An 18,008-nucleotide genomic window follows, 5' to 3' on the forward strand; every position below is an offset into this window, starting at 1 on the left:
TCAGCCATTTGCAAGAAATAACATTTGAAAGGAAGTACATTGTTTGAGACAGACATAGGTTTAAAGAGACTGCCTCCCTGAAGCATTCCTCTGTATCTTTTGAAATAGTGATGTGAAACTTAGCAGTTTTGCCTGTGTCATGGATGGAGCATTGTGATACATTGAGGGGGAGGGAGAGAACACTCTACATATAGCTGATTCAGAAATTTCTGAAAAGCCTCATGCACTAATCATGCTATAAAACTTATTAATTTGGTAGATGTGTTCTCCAAAGGTGCCTGTACGAAGCAGATTCCTCCCTGGGGCTTCAGGAATGAGCTAGGAAGAGGGGCTTACCTGAAACTTCTTATGCTGGCAGTTGTGATCTGCTCTGTGCCCTGTGCAGCACTGAAGAATGGGGTACTTGCCATGTTGTGTTCATAATAGTTTTCCTTGCCCTTGCTGGTCAGGCTTCCTGGGAGGGGAAAGAGTTGGATTCCAAGAGCAACAGGAAGCAAGATGATGTGGGGATGGGCAGTGAAGGGAACCAACTACAGTTCTACCATTCCTCCAGAGTTCCAAAAATAATGTGGTTGTCCTCAAAATAGATAAATGATAGGTAAGTGATTAAGCTTAGTGTCAGCTTAGTTTGTTCTTCCTGCTTCTGACCCATGAAAGTATGCAGATTGGCAGTGGGGACATGTTTTTAGGACATCCTTACCTGGGAAGGTTTGTATTTCTAGGGTTTTTACCTACTCAAGTGTATGTTACCTGGGACTAGTCTGGAATATGACAGGAAGACGAGGGGAAGGATATTATTTTTCTCACTTTCTGCCCTGTCTTGCAGCTTCCTCCCTGCTCTGTGACAGGTCGTGCCATTTTGATGCTTATTAAAGTCATTGGGTGTCATTGTTCTTCCTTCACTGAAGTTCGCTCATGTTTCTGTTATATCATTCCAAAAGAAAATGCACAAAATGAGAAAAATGGTAGATTAAAATGGCTGACTAATGCTGTGTCTAACCTTGACAGCAGATCTCTAGGTTTCTTTCTCTCACTGTTCTCTTGATATCCAGTATCCTGCTACTGTCCCCCCTGCACTTGGCAGACTCAGTGTGCCAGCTGCCTTACTAGCCTGTGGACAAATTGTGCCAGGGGACTGTATTGACACCAAGAAGCTCTATTCTAACTTTGACCAGAAGCACTGTATTTAAAACTTAATTGAAAATCTAGTATGAATTAGTCACTGTGTTACCTTGTGCATAGCCCTTGGCTTATAACAACAACAAAATATTCTGCAAGCTAAGTACTAATCTGACAAAAGCATGGGAGGATAGAGCTGAGTTTATGTAGCCTCGTTTTTTTAATTCCGTTTAGACTGACCCTGTGAAGAAGAGAGAATTTTGTAAACATAAGCATTGCTTTGACCGGGATAGAGGTTGCATGTGTGTTCCTAGAAAGAAAATAGCAAGAGGAAATCAGCAAAATAGTGTATGAGAATGGAGAACAGATAAAATGAGAATTAAAGAAAAGGAAAGTGCTACCAAGTACCAGGCACAGGATACTGATAGGATAATGACAAAATAACCAGGATCAGGGTCCATGTCTTTAATCTTCATTCAACCACTGATGAACAGCTTGCTCAGTGACAGCTTTTGCTGCCTTTGTTAAATCCTCAATGAACTTACCTCTCTTTCATTTCCCGCAGACAGCCAACTGTTGCCTGGGAATAACTTCACGAATGAATGCAACATTCCTGGAAACTTCATGTGCAGCAATGGACGCTGTATCCCGGGGGCCTGGCAGTGTGATGGGCTGCCAGACTGCTTTGATGACAGTGATGAGAAGGAATGCCGTAAGTGACCATTGCTGTGACCTTATCGTGCTTTTTATCACAGGGCTTGGCTAACTGGTGCTACTGCTGTGTTCTGGGTTAGAGAGGGAACAAAGCTGCTGCCACTTTCCTCATTTGGATCTTGCTGGAAAAAACACTTAGTGTTTCAGGTCTTTTAATGTTCCTCAGTGTCCAGTTTTAATATAGCACTTGGGGAGGTACCTGAAGTGATGGATAAATTGAGATGGACTTGACTTACAGTTCTTCCATGATGCTTTGTGATTTTTAGGTATCTTGTATGTACTGCTTCAGCACACTGGTGTAGTGCTGTAAGTTGACCTTCACCACATCAAACCTAGTTCCTTCCATTTCGAAATTGTTGACTGTACCCTGTGATTTTTTGTTATCGCCAATCAAAATGCAATTCTTAACTCTATGAACTTTAACAATAACTTTCTAAAAAGTGGGCTAAATTAATTTGTTAATTGGTGTTTTTAAGTTTTAATCCTTCCTAAAGAACTTCTAGTTCTAGAGAGCTAAAAAAGTTTGATCTGATTCTCATCTGTGATTTCATCTCTTTCTTAGTATTAAGCAAGATTTCATTGATGTTACTTGGCCACAACATGAAAATTTCTAGCCTACATGTGTTAACCAGAAACAAAATTATGCCGTATCATAATGCTGTGATTTGAAAAGCACTTAAGAGTGAAAAAAATCAAATTTCATGTGATTCTAGAGCAACTGAGAAATTTCTGAGACATTACTGGTTTTCACGTAGCAAATGTGGTTTCTCTGTGTGTATACTTTACAGAGGTTTTTGTTACACTTAAACTGAATTTATAAGAAGCTTACCTTTCCCGGGACATTTCCAAGACAGCATTAGCTTTGCTGACAGAGCAGAAGGGAAAAAGAGTAGCTTCTTTCAAATTACCTGACTAGAAATACTTGAATTGTTAAATGTTCTTGTTTTTAGAAACTTGATTCCTCTTCTTTAACCCAAATAATCTGTCCCTTTTAAATAATCCCTTAATATCTGTGCTGTGCAAATCTCCATATGTAGTTTTGCTGTAGGCCAGTGAGCTTTGCTCCCTTTCTAAAGAATTAAAACTATCTGTATGAGGTATCTAATGCTTTGCAGTCTTTTAAGGCATCAGGCTTGTGTTGCAGCCTTGAAGACAGGTTAATTTAATTTTTTTTCACACTTAAATGTTGACATTAAAGGACAGGCCTGTTGCAAGGATTGATCAGTGTCATGCACATCTCTTTAAACCCTAGCAGAAAATTGTATCAGTGGGAGCTTTGGCAATAATAAAAATATCTGAAGTTCAACCTGTACCTTTCAGTGAGATGTTCCTGATGACAACAGCTGTGTGACTCAGGTTCCTTATTACTTGGCTGCTGAATAGACTGCTGGCGTGAGTTTTGGTGTGCTGCTTCTACTTTTTAAAACAAGCTGAATGACAGTACTTCTTTGTATTTATAGGATACACACCAGGAGTTTCTGTGTCTCTAAGAATGTTGTTGTTGTCTGGCTTGCATAAATTTTTTCATTTGATACAATTAGATGATGTTTATGAAGATTTTCCTATTGAAGGCTGGACTGGGTATTTACTCAGGAATCAGTAAAAAGAAAATATGCTTTGTGACTCTGCTGAAAAATTTCCTTACCAAAATCAGTTGGGTCTGGTGAATTGCAGACAGTAATAAACATAGTAACTGACAATAAAATATAAATAGCTGTAAAATGGCAGTTCATAAAAGCTGTTCTTGTCACCACAGACTCAAATAAACCTCAGTGATGTAGGCTATGCTGTAGCTCTGAATTTTAAGTTGCTGCAGAACTGTCCTTCCTGTTTTGTTTTTTTTTTCAAATACTTTTATCTGGCTTGATTGTCTGACAGTTTCCTGGATGAGCAATCTTTTGATCCTGCACAAATTGATGGAGATAATTAGACTGTTCTTTCCTCTTGCCATACATTTATCTGCTATTGGATCACCCTCACAAATGTAAAACTAGCATACAAAAGAGGCTTGCAGGGAGAGCAATCGATGCGAATCCTACGCTGGCCTGTTGTTAACAGGTCAGATAAGCCAAAACAGAATGCAGATAGTGCTCATTTGAATCTCCACATTTGTAGTGTTTCCAACCAGTCTTTTAGGTTGTAAAGTAATCAGAAGTTGGATGGGCTTATACAGACCAAATCTGGTGTTAGATTTGTTCCTAGCTCAGAGATAAGGCATAGAAAAGCAGACTTATAGGTATATATATTTTTTTTCCGGCATTTTAGTCTACAGTTTTCTACTTTCCTTCCATCAGAACAGGGCTCTACTTCCTAAAACTTACCTTGCAGTGAAATTAGAGTTGTTTTCTACTGTGATTTTGCTTTGCAGTAGCTGAGCTGTTGATGGTGAGCACAAAGCCATAGGAGTTGCATTAGCAGCATGAGATGGCTGAGTTCCCAGTGTGTTATTACTCACAGCTGTACTTTAAGCTGCTTTGTCTGTGATTCCTCATCAAGTAACTATTTTGCACTGAAAAGTGTTAACCTTGCTTAAAAATGCCTCTGTGTGACTAGGAGCTTGGTTACAGGGCTCATTTGTTGTGAAGATGAGTATGCTGTGTTGTGGCATGACCGTGAGGAAGTAGTCGTGCACACGTGTGTTATGTGGAAAGTCTTTCTTTTCTGATTTGTCTTACAGTTGAATGGGGATGTCCAACAATATTTTACTAATTCCATTGTTCTAGCATCTCATCCTGTCTGCCCCCCTTAAACAGGAAAACTTTGACCTCTGGGTCTGGTTCTGGATTTTTGTGGCCAGCAAGTGGAAAAGTGATGGTCTGTGTGAGGAGGAAATAAGATGCAAAGCAGAATTACCTGCACATTGTCCATTCAAGTCTTAACTCTTCCCTCTCTTCGTTTTGCCCCTTTTCTGTCTCTTCTGCAGGACTATCTCTGTTAACCATGTCACTTTGCTTATGGCCTTTCCTTCATCTCCCACACTTGCCAGAACCCACACACTCACATACCATCTGTCATCTTCTGTGCTTCCTCTGTGCCCTTACCTGGCACCTTAACACATCCCATGCCAGCTGTCTTTGTGCTGTTAAGTGCACAGAACATTTCTCATACTCTTACCTTCTTTAATGGTGATGTGATGACTGAAAAATGTTACCTGGTTTTATCTGGGGTGGAGGGTTGAGGGAAAACGTGAAAGGGAGGGAATAAGCTGAGACAGTGACTTCTCATTTTAGTACATAAGAACTACTTCTTGAAGAACAACCTTGCTTTGTTTCTTCCTCCAAGCAACTAATTGAGCTTGAAAAGGATTAATTTACCATATCAATGTGAATGTTTTGTGAGTACTTCCAGTTCTCTGTAGTTTGAGTAAACTGCTGTCATCAGTTTATCTCCCAGTGGAGAACTGTTTTGTAGTTCATTCCCATCTTCTGGTTCTCATTGACTGGATTGCTCCTCAGCCAGTTGTCCAGTATCTGTCATGCACATTTCTTTGAAGTGTTGGTATTATTCCTGCTTTTCACCTGTGTAGATGATTTATAAAGGAAGCTGAGGCTCTTCTTCACAAATGTAGAATCTTTACTGACAGGACTTTCCTGTGAAGCTTGGAGGGATTGATTGCACAGATCCTAAATCCTCCTCTGGTTGCACACCAGGCTTTATAGATGCCTGGTGTTAGTGCTTGCCCTGGTCAGGTTGGGAGCTGCATGCTGTCAGCACTCAGTTCTTTCTGTTATCAGGAATGGAAGATACAAAACTTTGCAAAATAAAGAGCCTGAATGGAAGGAGCCTGGAAATGTGTGCTTGCATGCTTTGAAACATTTTGAGGTAAATGGATTATCTCTAGTGCTGACTTTTATACCTACCTGCTGACCTATTCCTTTGGAGCCAAGACCTGTGTCTTGCTCTTGGAAGGTTTCTCATCTTGAGATTTAAGAGTGCATTAATATTCTTAGTTAAGCTCATAATTTACTCTGTCATCTCTGTTTCCTCCTTCCTTTGCCTCTTTGTACATCTTTGTATTAGATTATTACAGAGAGAACATTGTGAACACAGAATGGCTTTTGTCACTAATGAGCAGCAGCTAGTGGGGAGATGGCATGTGCTGCCTTTGTCAGCTAACGAGCAGCAGATGGTGGGGATTCAGAGCATGGCACATCATCCACGCTAAGTGCCTGGCATGACAGCAGCCAGAATTAGAGACATACCAAATACCCAGAAGTCTAGATTTTCCTTTGTTGCTCTTCTGAGAGATGCCAAATTTGTATGTTTAGCTATGAGCAAATAGTGGCACACAGTGAAGCAGTGACTATCTGTGTTAATCCAAGGGCTGAAGAGTGTAGGCTGTGGGCTAGAAGAAAACTGTGTCTAAGGATAGCCTGGAGGCAGCGTGTTCTCACATTCGAAACCTCCGTCTCACTTGTTTCTATTTCCAGTGGGTGCTGTTGCTCATTCAACACAAACATAAAGGTAAAGCAGGCTTGAGTCAATGCTAACAGCTGAGACTGGGTTGTATAGATGTCTGAACAATGGAGTATCATCCATGTTTGTAAGGGTGTGCTGCCACTGCACTCCTGGGCTGGCTGGCAAGAGCAGGTCTGTAGGAACATCCGGAACTGTGGTAATAAAAAGCTCATTTCATCACCAGCAATCCATTGTCATCAAACCTTGATCTCTGATCGTCCTTCAGACAGAGCAAGTCTTCTCCATGGGGGAGAATGTCTTTATTAAATGAAGTGCTGCATGAAAATGGTCCATTATAATTAGGATTCCCCAGACAGGTATTGAAGCCACCTGCCAAGCAGGCTGCCGCTAAAGGTCAGTTCTGTCTCTTTGCCTGAGACACGTGCTTGTAGGGAACCCAGTGCAATCGGAACTGAGGGTTTTGTAATACCTGCAGTCCTGGGTTGTACTCAGCATGGTGTGGTGAGCCAAGCTTTTCTGCAGTTTCACAGCAGCAGGCTAACTCTCAAGGTCCTGAACACTGACTTGTATTTAGGCAATCTGAGAAACCAGTTTAAGTGTCCGGAAATGTAAGCCCTTGGCACCTCTGCTGAAGCCAGGGTCTGGTGACAAACACTGTAGGAGCTTCTACACCTGGTAGGCTGCATGCCATAGTGCAAGGATGAAGGTGGGAGGTGGGAATGTGTTCTGGTTACACTTGTGGCCATGCTTCTGTTGCTGGTTTTGCAAGAATGCAGAAGCATTTTTAACTGTCTTTGTCAGGTAAGTGGAATAACATTTGAGATAGTCCTGTAATTATTTGTTAATTGCTGATATGTTAGCATATTAATCTTTGATTTCATCTTCTCTTGTATGTCTCTTAACTATGTTCTTGCTTTTACCCTGTAGAGTTGGAACTGCGTGTTTATGTAAACATGACCTATTTTGTCACATTCCATTCTGTGTCTCTTTTCTATATTGAGTATGTTTGCATTTCCGTTTAATCTATCTCAGTGCACACAGGGTTTTGTATAAATGCTTTATAGTCTCAGAAGATTTTATAGATCAGGTGTCATTGGGGTGTGGAGTGGTGGGGTTGGGAGATGTGGCACGAGTAAGCCTGCATCATTCAAAGTGTTTGTATCTGCACGCTTGCTCTAAATCTTCATTGTCTCTGCACTGGTGAGGACTCACACTGGACTAGCAATATATTTTAGTTTGAAAGTGCAACACATAGTAACCATTTTTAAGTTTCCCCGAGGTTTGCTGTACCTTATTTTCCTTGCTTTTTCCATCTCCAAAATTAAGCTTTCTTAGCAGACAAATATTTACTGCTCCCTCTGGTGTTCACTTGCAACAGGTGTTGGAGCTCCCTACGCTGAGGTGCAGCGAGGCCACGGGTTCGTAATGATCCCCGGGCTACACACGGCCCTGGGAGAGAGAGAAAGAGTCTTTTCACAGGAATGCCACATGAAACCCACGCTCTGCAATTAGCAGCCCGGGATTCCTAGATCATGTGAAGAATATTTCACTGTGCTCTAAACCCTTTCATTTGGGAAACTGAAACTCTTGGAGAACAAAAGCAGATTAGCTAGGTTTTTTTCAGGTGAATTTTAACTGCCTTAATTGCATTCAGTTTCTATTTCTACAAAGGAGGTATTTTTTAACAACTGCATCTGAGGGCTGGAAGGTATTTGAAAAAGAAAAAAAATCCCACTGGAACCAAAGTCAAGTCTGAGGAAGTTTGTTTGTCATTGGAGAAGCTCTTGAGTGCAAGAACTCCTACACTTGCTGGCACAGGCTGCAGTAGGAGGAAGGTGGTTTGAGTGGGGGCTGCAACAGCTTCAAAGCCGTGTCACATGCTTGGAAGCCTCAAATGAGGAGTATCAGACTGCCTTGTCCTGCCCTCTTTGCAGGGTATATTTCAGGAGGTGGCCTTTAGATTTGTTGCTGTTTGCTGCTTTAAAAAAACCCACAAAGGTAAATAATGGAGTTTGCCCTCAATCAAGAGCATGCTTTGAGTCTGCTCTACAGGAAGTTCACAAGTTGATAGACTAAGGCACATTATGTGTGCTTTTCCCTTTGTAAGTCCCAAGATTACAATAGAGGCAAAGGCAAAATTTAGTACTAAATGGTCATTACTAACAACTCAAATCATTCTGGTGGCAGTCTGAATTTAGATGTGTGTCCTCACCTTGTTAAGGTTTGCTGTGAGAGCAGTCAAAATGGTGACTTCCACACTGCTAAGAATAAGTAACCAGTTTTAATATCTACTTTTAAAGACCAAGAAAAAAAATCTTGTAAAGACAATGAGTGCTACAATCTTTATAAGGTATTTAATAAGTGCTTATTATGACAGTGCAGTTGTTACAGCTGAAGACATTTTGCTTGGATTTAACCACTTAGCAGGGTCAGTCTAATGAATGGCTTTCATGTACAGGAACAAAGGGCACAAAGTAACTCTGGCTCCCATCCTTTTAAATACTAGACTTTCAATTCAACAAGCAGAGCTCAGTGCACTGAAGAATGAGATGTGGTGTTTTGCTAGAAAAGAAAATAGAAAAGTCTGCCTCATTCAGAAGGGATTGTCTAAACCAGTCGAGATCTAGAAATATAGCAGTGGGCCCGGACTTGGGCAGGATTAATCCTACCCATCAGTAAAGAATACTGACTTTGAATTAATACTCAGTAGCCACAGAAAATTATGCTTAAAGCATCAGTTAAAGCTAGGTGTAGACTAAGAGTAACTCTTCAGAAGATGAGGGGCAGGGTTGATATTTAGAAGAGATGCTTTCAGATTCCTGGGATTAAGATCCAGCGTTGTGTACCTGCAACAAGTTTTTGGATTGCCCCATCATAAATAAAGTTGAAGGAATCTCGGCTGCTGCAGTCTTGTAGTTGCTAGCCAGGTGTATCTTTTAGCTTTGAGAAGATACTGTTGCTGATAAGTTGTTCTGTCTAGCTAGTGAACAGCTTATAGGCAGTGTGAGCTAAATAGCTGTGAAGTGGTCTTGTATCAAAGCTCACTCACTTTTAGAGAAAAGTATTCATTTGTTTCTTATTTGCAAGTAAGTGATTTAGTGACCTGGCACTTAACAAAAGTAAGTAAACCCCAAAAATACTAAAAGGGGAACTCCAGCATTGAAATCACTTTTTCATATCTGAGGATTTTGTTACAACCTTATGATTGTAACACAATTCAAAAGTATTACAGCTGAACTTGTGGTCTTCAGTTCATTGAACCTCTGTCTGCTACTTTGGGAAGTGTTGAGTGTCTGGTAAGACTCAAAGTACTTACCAGAGGATTAGGTGGCCATGAACTTTAGTCATTGTCTGTGTGTAGCTGATGACAAGCTGCTGCTGCAAATGGATGTGTACCGAGACAGACAAATGGTTGATACAAACTGGGCTTAACCCAAACCCTAAGAATCAGCCCACCCCAACAAGTTGTATGGGGGTGAGGCTGGTGCCAAGCAGAAAGGTTGGGATGGAGCTGTGTCTTGGCAGTTCCATGTTCCCCTTGGGATGCCTTTTGCAGCTGCAGTGTGCCTGGAGCTTTGGGCTTTGTGGTTTAAAAACCCTAACCCTTGGCACAGCCCTAACCCTAGCAACCCTAGGCAGGAAAGGCCGTGTTGGGCTAAGGCTGGCTCCAAGGAAAAAGCTGTGGTGGAAGCCATGTTCTGGCTGTTTTTGTTCCCTTTGGGATTCCTTTTGCAGCTGCAGTGTGCCTGGAGCTGTGGGCTTTGTGGTTTTCAAAACCCTAATCCTAGGCCTATCCCTAACCCTAAGTAGAGCAGCAAAATGCCTAGCTGTCAAATAGTGACGGATTTTAAGTGATCTGTGATCTCCTGTGAGCATAATGGAGGTTTATACTGGTATAACGAACATGCTAAATTAGAAATACATTAATATAAAATTAGTATGTTAAAATAATTAGTAGAAATACAGGTGATGGAATATTCCATAGGTCTGAGTAGTGCTAACATCTGTGTGAAAGGTGGAAGTGTGAGGCTTGTGGCATTTGTTTGAGAGTGTGATCTGGGAGTTTGACTTTCTTTGTAAACAGGAGTTTACTAAGAGTCTACCTTTGTGGTTGCATGGTTTACTCTACATCTTTATCTAGTGCATTTTAAATGCTTCCAAAGGAAACAGGAGTCACAGAATCTGTGTCATGAAAATGATTGGAATTGGAAGGGGTTTCTGAAGGTCATAGTCAAACTCCTCTGCTAAAGCAGGTATACCTGCAACCAGTTGCACAGGGTCATGATCATGTTGCTTTTTAATATCTCCAGAGGAGGAGACTATAGAACTTCTGTGAGCAGCACTAGCTCTGGACAGAATCCTTCCAACTCAGCCTCACCAAGGCAAGGAGAGCGGCCTTGGCTTTCATCTAGTGCTCAGGTACCTCTCTTGTTCTCCATGATCTTTCAGAGGTGGTAGAGAATGACTTAGCAGTAGCATCTTTCAACACATGTCGGTGCATCCCATTGGGGTCCATGGATTTGTGGATGTCAAGTTTGCCTGATCTCCTACCTGTTCTTCCTCAGCCAAGGGAAAGCCAGACTTTCTCTCTTGCCTCCATGGTTTAGGATTCCCAAAGGTTGCCCTCAGCAAAGACTGAGGCAAAGAAGGCATTCAGTATCTCAGCCTTCTCTGTGTTCTTTGTCACCAGGGCACCCACCTCATTCCCAAATGGGTGGACCCAAATTTTCCCTGTTCTTCCTTTTGCTATTGATGTACTTAAAGAAACCCTTCTTGATGTCCTTGACATACGTTGCCCATTAATTCTAAATGGACCTTAGCTATTCTTATAGCTTTCCCTGTCTACTCTGATAGTGTTCCTGTGTTCCTCCCAAGTGACTTGTCCCTTTTTCCACTTTCAATACTATTTCTTTTTGTTTGATGTTTGCCAGAATCTCCTTGCTTATTCATGCAGGTCTTTTGTCCTCTTCACTTGATTTCTTACTCATAGGGATGTATCTGCCCCCTTTGGTGTGTCCCTATAAATAAGAAATTAAACAATCTGGAGGTTGGAGGAAGCACTACTTGAGTATTAACCAGTTCTCTTGGACCTTCCCACCTTTAGGGCCATTACTCATAGGATTCGCCTCTGGATTCCTTTGGCCTTGAGAATGCCAAAGTTAGCTCTCATGTAGTCCAGGCTGTAATTGCAGTTATTGCCTGGCTTTCTTCACGTCTCCAGCCAGTCCTTCCTTGTTTGTCAGTACAAGGTCCAGCAGCACACCTCTCCTCAATGGCTCCTCCACCACCTGTGTCAAAACCTGTGTTACCATCAGTGCTCTGCAGCCCTCCTGGGCTCCTGTCTGCCCACAAGTTGTTTCTTCAGCAGAGATCGGGGTGGCTGAAGTTCCCCATGAGCACCAGAGCCTGTGACTGTGAGGCTCCTCCCAGCTGACTGGAGAATTCCTCATTGACTTCCCCTTCCTGGCAGGGCGGCCTATAACAAACACCCGCAGAATCTGTGTCGCCCATGTTGTCCCTTACGTGTTGCCTTCCTACCTGTAAGCTCTTGTCCGGTTCTTCACCCAGCCCGAGGCAGAGCTCCATACATCCCAGCTGCTCTCTCACATAAAGAGCAGTTCCAGCACCGCACATTGCTGGCCTGTCTTTCCTAAAACGGATGTAGCCATCCATGACAGCATTCCAGTCATGTGAGCTCTCCCACCAGGTCTCTGTGACTGCAGAGGATGTGCACACAGATCTCTAGTTCTGCCTGGTTTTTCCCTGTGCTGTGTGTTGGTGTACTTGCATTTCAGAGAGGTAATGGTTCCTGCAGGTTTTCCTGGAGGAAGGGATGCAGGAGGATCTGCCAAAGCCATGGACACCCTTGAGATAGTTTTCCTTCTGGATCTCATCTTGGTAGTCAGATCAGGAACATTTGTTGTTGCTGTGGTTGGCCTGACTTATTCACCAGCTGGATGTGATGTAGTAAATGTTGCCACTTTGGACCTTGCACTTCAGTTTAATGCCTGCTCACTGAGTTGGCCAGTCTTGGCCAAAGTCTTGCCTTTTCTAAACAGGTGGATCCCTTACAGGATGGTAAATAGGTGTGGATATTCTCAGTTTGGTTGAAGAAAGAGTAGAGATAATTTCTCACAGGCTGAGCTTGGCAAACTTAGAGGAAAGAAGAAAAATAATTCTCTCTTTCTGTAGCTGTTGTTTAGAGATATGATTCTCCAGTGTGCTATTCATAGTTAACCAGTAGTGTGAGAGGAGATTCCTAAAGGCCAATCAGGTCTTAAGTCCACCATTGTTTCTCTAAGAATGATAGATTTCTAATAATAAAGTAGAATGATAGATTTCTAATAATAAAGTATCTTTTCATGCCTTCTGATGATGGAGTTTCTGTATCACCTTCATCTGTCCCCGATACCCCTCCAGTGATAAATAGGCATTATTTTTTATATTGACAACTTTTGGTGGGGAGTGTGTTAGTATATGGAAGGAGAAAATCTAACAGCAGGACCTGAACTTAGGAAGAGAGAAATATTCTACCAGAATTAGCATCCTGAAAGGGTCATGGCAATGAAAAGCTGCTGTCAGTAGATTTTGTGTATTAATGATAATAAGGATTGTCATGTGCTAGAATTCCAGCAAACCAGTCTTTAGATGTCTTGTTCTTATTTAGAACCCAGTAAAAATTTGTGTAAAAATCGAATGAAATTAACACCTCTTTTTCTAGATAACTAGAATACACAGCAGAAAGCTAGGAATTTCTCAGTGAAGGTAGTTGTATGTTGTGTAGTAGATGCACATATATACATGGAAGATCTCTGGACTTCTAGTTGCATATCAAAATCAATGAGTGCTTTTAAGTCTCTTCCTGTGTTTCTTGCTGCTTCCTGTCATCTCCAGGTTGGCCTGGAATATTTCTTGCAGGTAGGTAAAAAAGTCAGAATTCTTAAGCAAAGCTGGATATTAAACAATGCATGAAATAAGCATCAGCATTAATTGGGAAGATGCTGTAAGGCAGCTGCTGATTTTTCTGCCACTTACTCAGATGGCTCTCAAACTTGGAATATCAAACTGGAATTAGCTCTTGCTTTTACTCATGATTAAGCAACCAAATACTTAGTAGTTATAATAAGATTTGTAATTAAGTGACCATGGTGAATGTTTCATTTGAAGCTCAATTACACATGAGTAGGGGCAAGTGCAATAGCTGCTTATGTTTGATAGCATTTTATGCAGGGAGATCAAAAGGGTTTGTGGTGCTAATTATTTAATCCTCTTGATGGAGGTCAGTCAATAGCCCAACTGGAGAGCTTGGAATTGGACAGGTTTAACAGTTGGATGGAATCAGTGGCACAACTGAAAGAAAAAGAACGGGTAGGTAGTATCCCAGAATAGAGTGAGGGATTGTAGCCCATCAGGGACACAGTTGTTCCTGAGGAGTACTGCTACTGGAGTGCCTAAGGGTGGTGTTCTGTCCTACCTGTTTGCATCCTGAGCAACTCTGAAACTGTGCTCACTTTGTCCTTTAGTAAGATGTTATTGTTCAGGTTGTTTAGCGAGTAGTAACTTCTAAAATACTTCTCTCAGTGAGAAACTGGTTTACTGAATGTCTGAAAACCAAGGTTTTTGTCCATGCTGTCCATGCTCTGACATCTCTGCTTTGTGGTGATTTTGAAGGACTAAACATAGACTCCTAGACCATGAAGGATTACTTTAAGGCTTTACTGTCTGGCAGGAATTAAAGGCCACTGACTCATAGTAATTCAGCTCTGAAGTGCTTTCTTTTTTTGCTCTTTTAGAAGGAAGCCATATACTTTTCATGGCAGCAGACTCCCTTGTTTTTTTTTTTTTTTTGCTTTAGCATTGTCCTTTCTCTCTTACTGCTAACTACAGTGTAAACATTACTCATGTAAGTGGCTGATAGTTTACCAAATTGGAGACAACCTCTGATGCTTCCTACTGGGCTAATTTCACTACTTAAAAACCCATAAAATTGCTTCCTTTAAAATAAAGCACACCTTAGGCTCTTTTTCTCTATGTTTGCATTAGCAGTTTAAGAATAGCAATTCTTTCACCGGCCTTGTTAAACAGGGAGCAAAAGCAAGAGTGACCCAAGGGCTTTTTATAGGTGCAGTGAATGCTCTGCAGTTTGGCTGTGTTTTGTATCATAACTCAGTAACTTTAATAGTTGTTTAGTTTTGAATTAGAGAAGTTCTGACATAGTGGACTATTGAGTGCATTTTATACTGACAATATTACTCAAGTGCTAGCTTTTTTTCTAGATAGGAAAAAGCAAGCAGAGGAAGTGAAACTTCTGTGTTGTTCTGCAAGACAGCCCTGTTCCAGAGCTCTGTGAACCAACAAATGATGCATTTGCCTCCAGTGGTTTTCCCATTGGGAACAGGTAGCAATGGCTTTCCCATTGGGAACAGAACTGAAAATACTGTAGGGTCCAAACAGCAGTTAACTGATGCAAAATAACTAAGTGTTAACAGGGTTAGGGTTTATATCAGTTCTTGGGGTGAAAGGAATCATCAGATCCTGGTGCCATCCAGCTTGTGTTACATGTTGTCAAATCAGTCCTTCTTTGTAAATTAAAGTTGAAACCCTTATCTCCTTCATGTAAAGCCTTTACTGAAATGCTGCATCTCACCGTGCGTTCATTAAAAGAATCTGGTTTTACAGTGCTGTCTGATGTGGCGGTAACATCCCTTACTGAAATTACCCACAACAGAGTTTAAGGTGGTTTATTATCAAAGTCAGGAAAATACTGATGTCTGTGCAATAATGCAGCATCTGCATGCAGTGGTTTCTGTCTGGAGAGCTGCTCTTGTCGCATGCAAGTAATCAAGTTTTGATTAGCTAAACAAATCATTATCTGTTGCTGAGTTGAGATGCATAGCTGTGAAGCAGCATAAAGTTACTTGATTGCTGCTTGGAGAGGTGCTAAGGCAACAATTTAGTTCAAAGATGCTCTGGTTCTTTGTAGCTTACTTCTGTCTGTATGTTCTATCTGCTGCATCCTGTTTCCTCACTTCAGATTACAAAATAATTGAGAAACATTTTAATACGGAAATGTTTGTAAAGTTAAAAGGAAATAGGCTTGTCTACTGGCCACATGTATGGGGTGCCTGCTGTGTGCTCTTTCCATGTTGCACGCAGTAATTAGTGCCCGGTTCACTATAACTACCTGTGAAATGCTTGAGGCATAGATAAGTTGGCTCAACTGCAACAGTCATAGAATCACAGAAGGTTCGGGTTGGAAAGGGTCTTAAAGATCTTCTAGTTCCAGTCCTTCTGTCCATGTGCAGGGATACCTTTCTCTAGACCAGATTGCTCAGAACCCCATCCAACATGGCCTTGAACACTTCCAGGGGTGAGGCATCTGCAGCTTCTCTGAGCAGCCTGTTCCAGTGCCTCACCATCCTCACATTAAAGAATTTATTCCTTATATCTAATCTAAATTTACTACTCCCTTTCAGCTTAAGTCCTGTCACCACATGCTCTTGTAAATAGTCCCTCTCCAGCCTTCTTGTAGATCCCCTTCAGCTACAGAAAGGTCACAGTAAAGTCACCCCAGAGCCTTCTCTTCACCAGGCTGAGCAACCCCAAGTCTCTCAGCCTGTTCTCATAGGAGAGGTGCTCCAGCCCTGTGATCCATTCTCTGGCCTCCCTCTAACACGTCAATGTCCCTCCTGTGCTGAGAACCCCAGAGCTGGATGCAGTACTCCAGGGGTCTCACAAGGACAGAGTAAAGAGGTGGAATGCCCTCCACTGTCCTGCTGGCTACACTGCTTTGGATGCTGCCCAGCATGCATTTGACATTCTGGGCCACATGTGCATATTGCTGGGTCATATACAAGACAGTCTTGTCCACCAGAATCTCCAAGTCCTCCTTGGCTGGGCTGCTCTCAGTCCATTCACCCTCCAGCCTGTTTACACATCAGGGTTTTCCTTGACCCAGGTGCAGCACTTTGTACTTGATCTTGTTAAACTTACAAATACTGTTAATTATAAAATGCATTTGATGTCTTTGCTGCTCTATCTGTGAAAAGAAAAATCACCTGCCCATTGCAGATCAGTTGTAACCTTCTAATCAGGTTCCAAGTCATTGTAGCCATGAGTACCAAAATTGCTTTTATTCAAGAGTGTTATCTATATACAGCATAAGGTTTTACACAGTATTGCCAAATCTGATTTCTTTTTCTTGCCTATTGTGCATCTCTGCTGAGAAATAATAAAATGGATCGCACTTTTTTAAAAATAGTACAGTTTCACACTTGGGATCCTAAAGATAGCAAAATGTTTTTCTGTTACTGCTGTAGAGCTGTGCCTGCAAACTGTCACATTGTCAGTGGAGTGTACTACTGGTCCTAATGGGAAGTTAGTATTTTTTTGGAGTTTAAAATTAGAGGGTGGGAGGATTAGGTTCTGTGTAGCATAAGGAGCGACTTCACACACTCACACGAACAACTGCCAAAATTAGTTTTTTTGAACTTAAGCGAAGCAACCTGGAGGGAGCATTTGGCAAACTTGTACTGTGGCCAGCAACCCTCTGCCACCATCTTCACCATTTGCTTCATGTTTCAATTTTAAGACATGAAAAGAGTGTTTTAGTGAAGTGCAATTTCTTCCCGTGGGTGATGGAGTCATAGACGGCTCCTCAAGTTCATGGTAGTTCATGGATGCCTCTTTTTAAATACCATGGCAATTCCTTTTTGTGTAATGTAAATTCAGATTCACATTTATCTTCCAGTCCTGGGTTGCTTTTGCCATGAGCAGGTAACAAATAAAGAGTGGAACTGGAGTGAATTGATTCTTTTTTGACTTAGGCTCACAAATTGGTTGAATGGCAGTTTTTTTGGCGTGTATTTTGTACTTGCTATATTGAATCCAGAGTGACACTTTTGTAAGTTGTGCTGTGGTTTCTTGCTGTATTTCATCCCTTCCTGTCCAGTGTGTGGTCTTTTGGTTTCTTCCTTTCTGGAGACATGGGTTCAAGGGGACTTGCCTGCAAGTTCCTTTAAAAGCAACCAACTTCCTCCCTTCCCTTTCCTTTGGCTGGTTGTAATACCTTGGATAAATAAGGTCAAACAATCCACATGTGCTGGTTCATTTTTTTACTTCTGTCATTTCCAGATCTCCCTGTAATTCTTGATTATCTTGAGCCTGTTTCAACCAAGCATAGCAGAGAAGAATATAGATTGCAAAGACAATGCTGTTCTTGAAAGCTTATTGAGACTGAAATTGCCAAATAGATAGCTGCTGTTAGGTAAATATAAAGCTTCTCACATACAGATCTGCCTGAAAACTCTTAACCTGTGCAGTAGGAGGCACAATGATGAGCAAAGGAGAAGAAAACTCTTTTTGTAACAGTCACGTAATGGGAGCTGGAATTGCAGAGGAATGCTGGGATAGTGCAGCACATGACTTGAATGTGCTATAGGCTGTCATGATCCTGGTATATGTATCTGTTACTTGTTAGGGGGCCACACCTGAAGAAAATTATAGCCCTTTGTGTTTAGAGTATTTCCAGAGATCCTGCAGAATGGGAAGGTAGGTTTCTACTCTGGAAGAAATTATTGTCCTTTCCATAGGAACTTTATGAGCAGTGACCAAAAAACACTTACTTGAAAACCTTGGGAAAACTATGCCAGGGGACAAGAAGGATGTCAAATTGAAAATAAAGCTGAAATTCTTCAGTGGAGTTCTCCAGAGTCAGGGGACGTGACTTGGACTTAGCCTTTACTGGTTTCTAATTT

General features: G+C 41.6%; 1 protein-coding gene across 1 annotated transcript in view; it reads left to right on the top strand.

Moving 5' to 3' along the window:
* Positions 1 to 18,008, top strand: part of LDLRAD3 (low density lipoprotein receptor class A domain containing 3) — a 103,407-nt gene that overhangs the window by 33,380 nt on the left and 52,019 nt on the right. Inside the window, exon 2 of the mRNA XM_054275421.1 lies at positions 1,685 to 1,831. Coding sequence (XP_054131396.1) covers positions 1,685 to 1,831 — 147 coding nt within the window. The remainder of the gene's footprint in view (positions 1 to 1,684; positions 1,832 to 18,008) is intronic.

Source organism: Melozone crissalis, unplaced genomic scaffold, assembly GCF_028551555.1.
Source record: "Melozone crissalis strain CALT ecotype California unplaced genomic scaffold, PUWL_Pcris_2 ptg000018l_1, whole genome shotgun sequence".
NCBI classification, from domain to species: domain Eukaryota; kingdom Metazoa; phylum Chordata; class Aves; order Passeriformes; family Passerellidae; genus Melozone; species Melozone crissalis.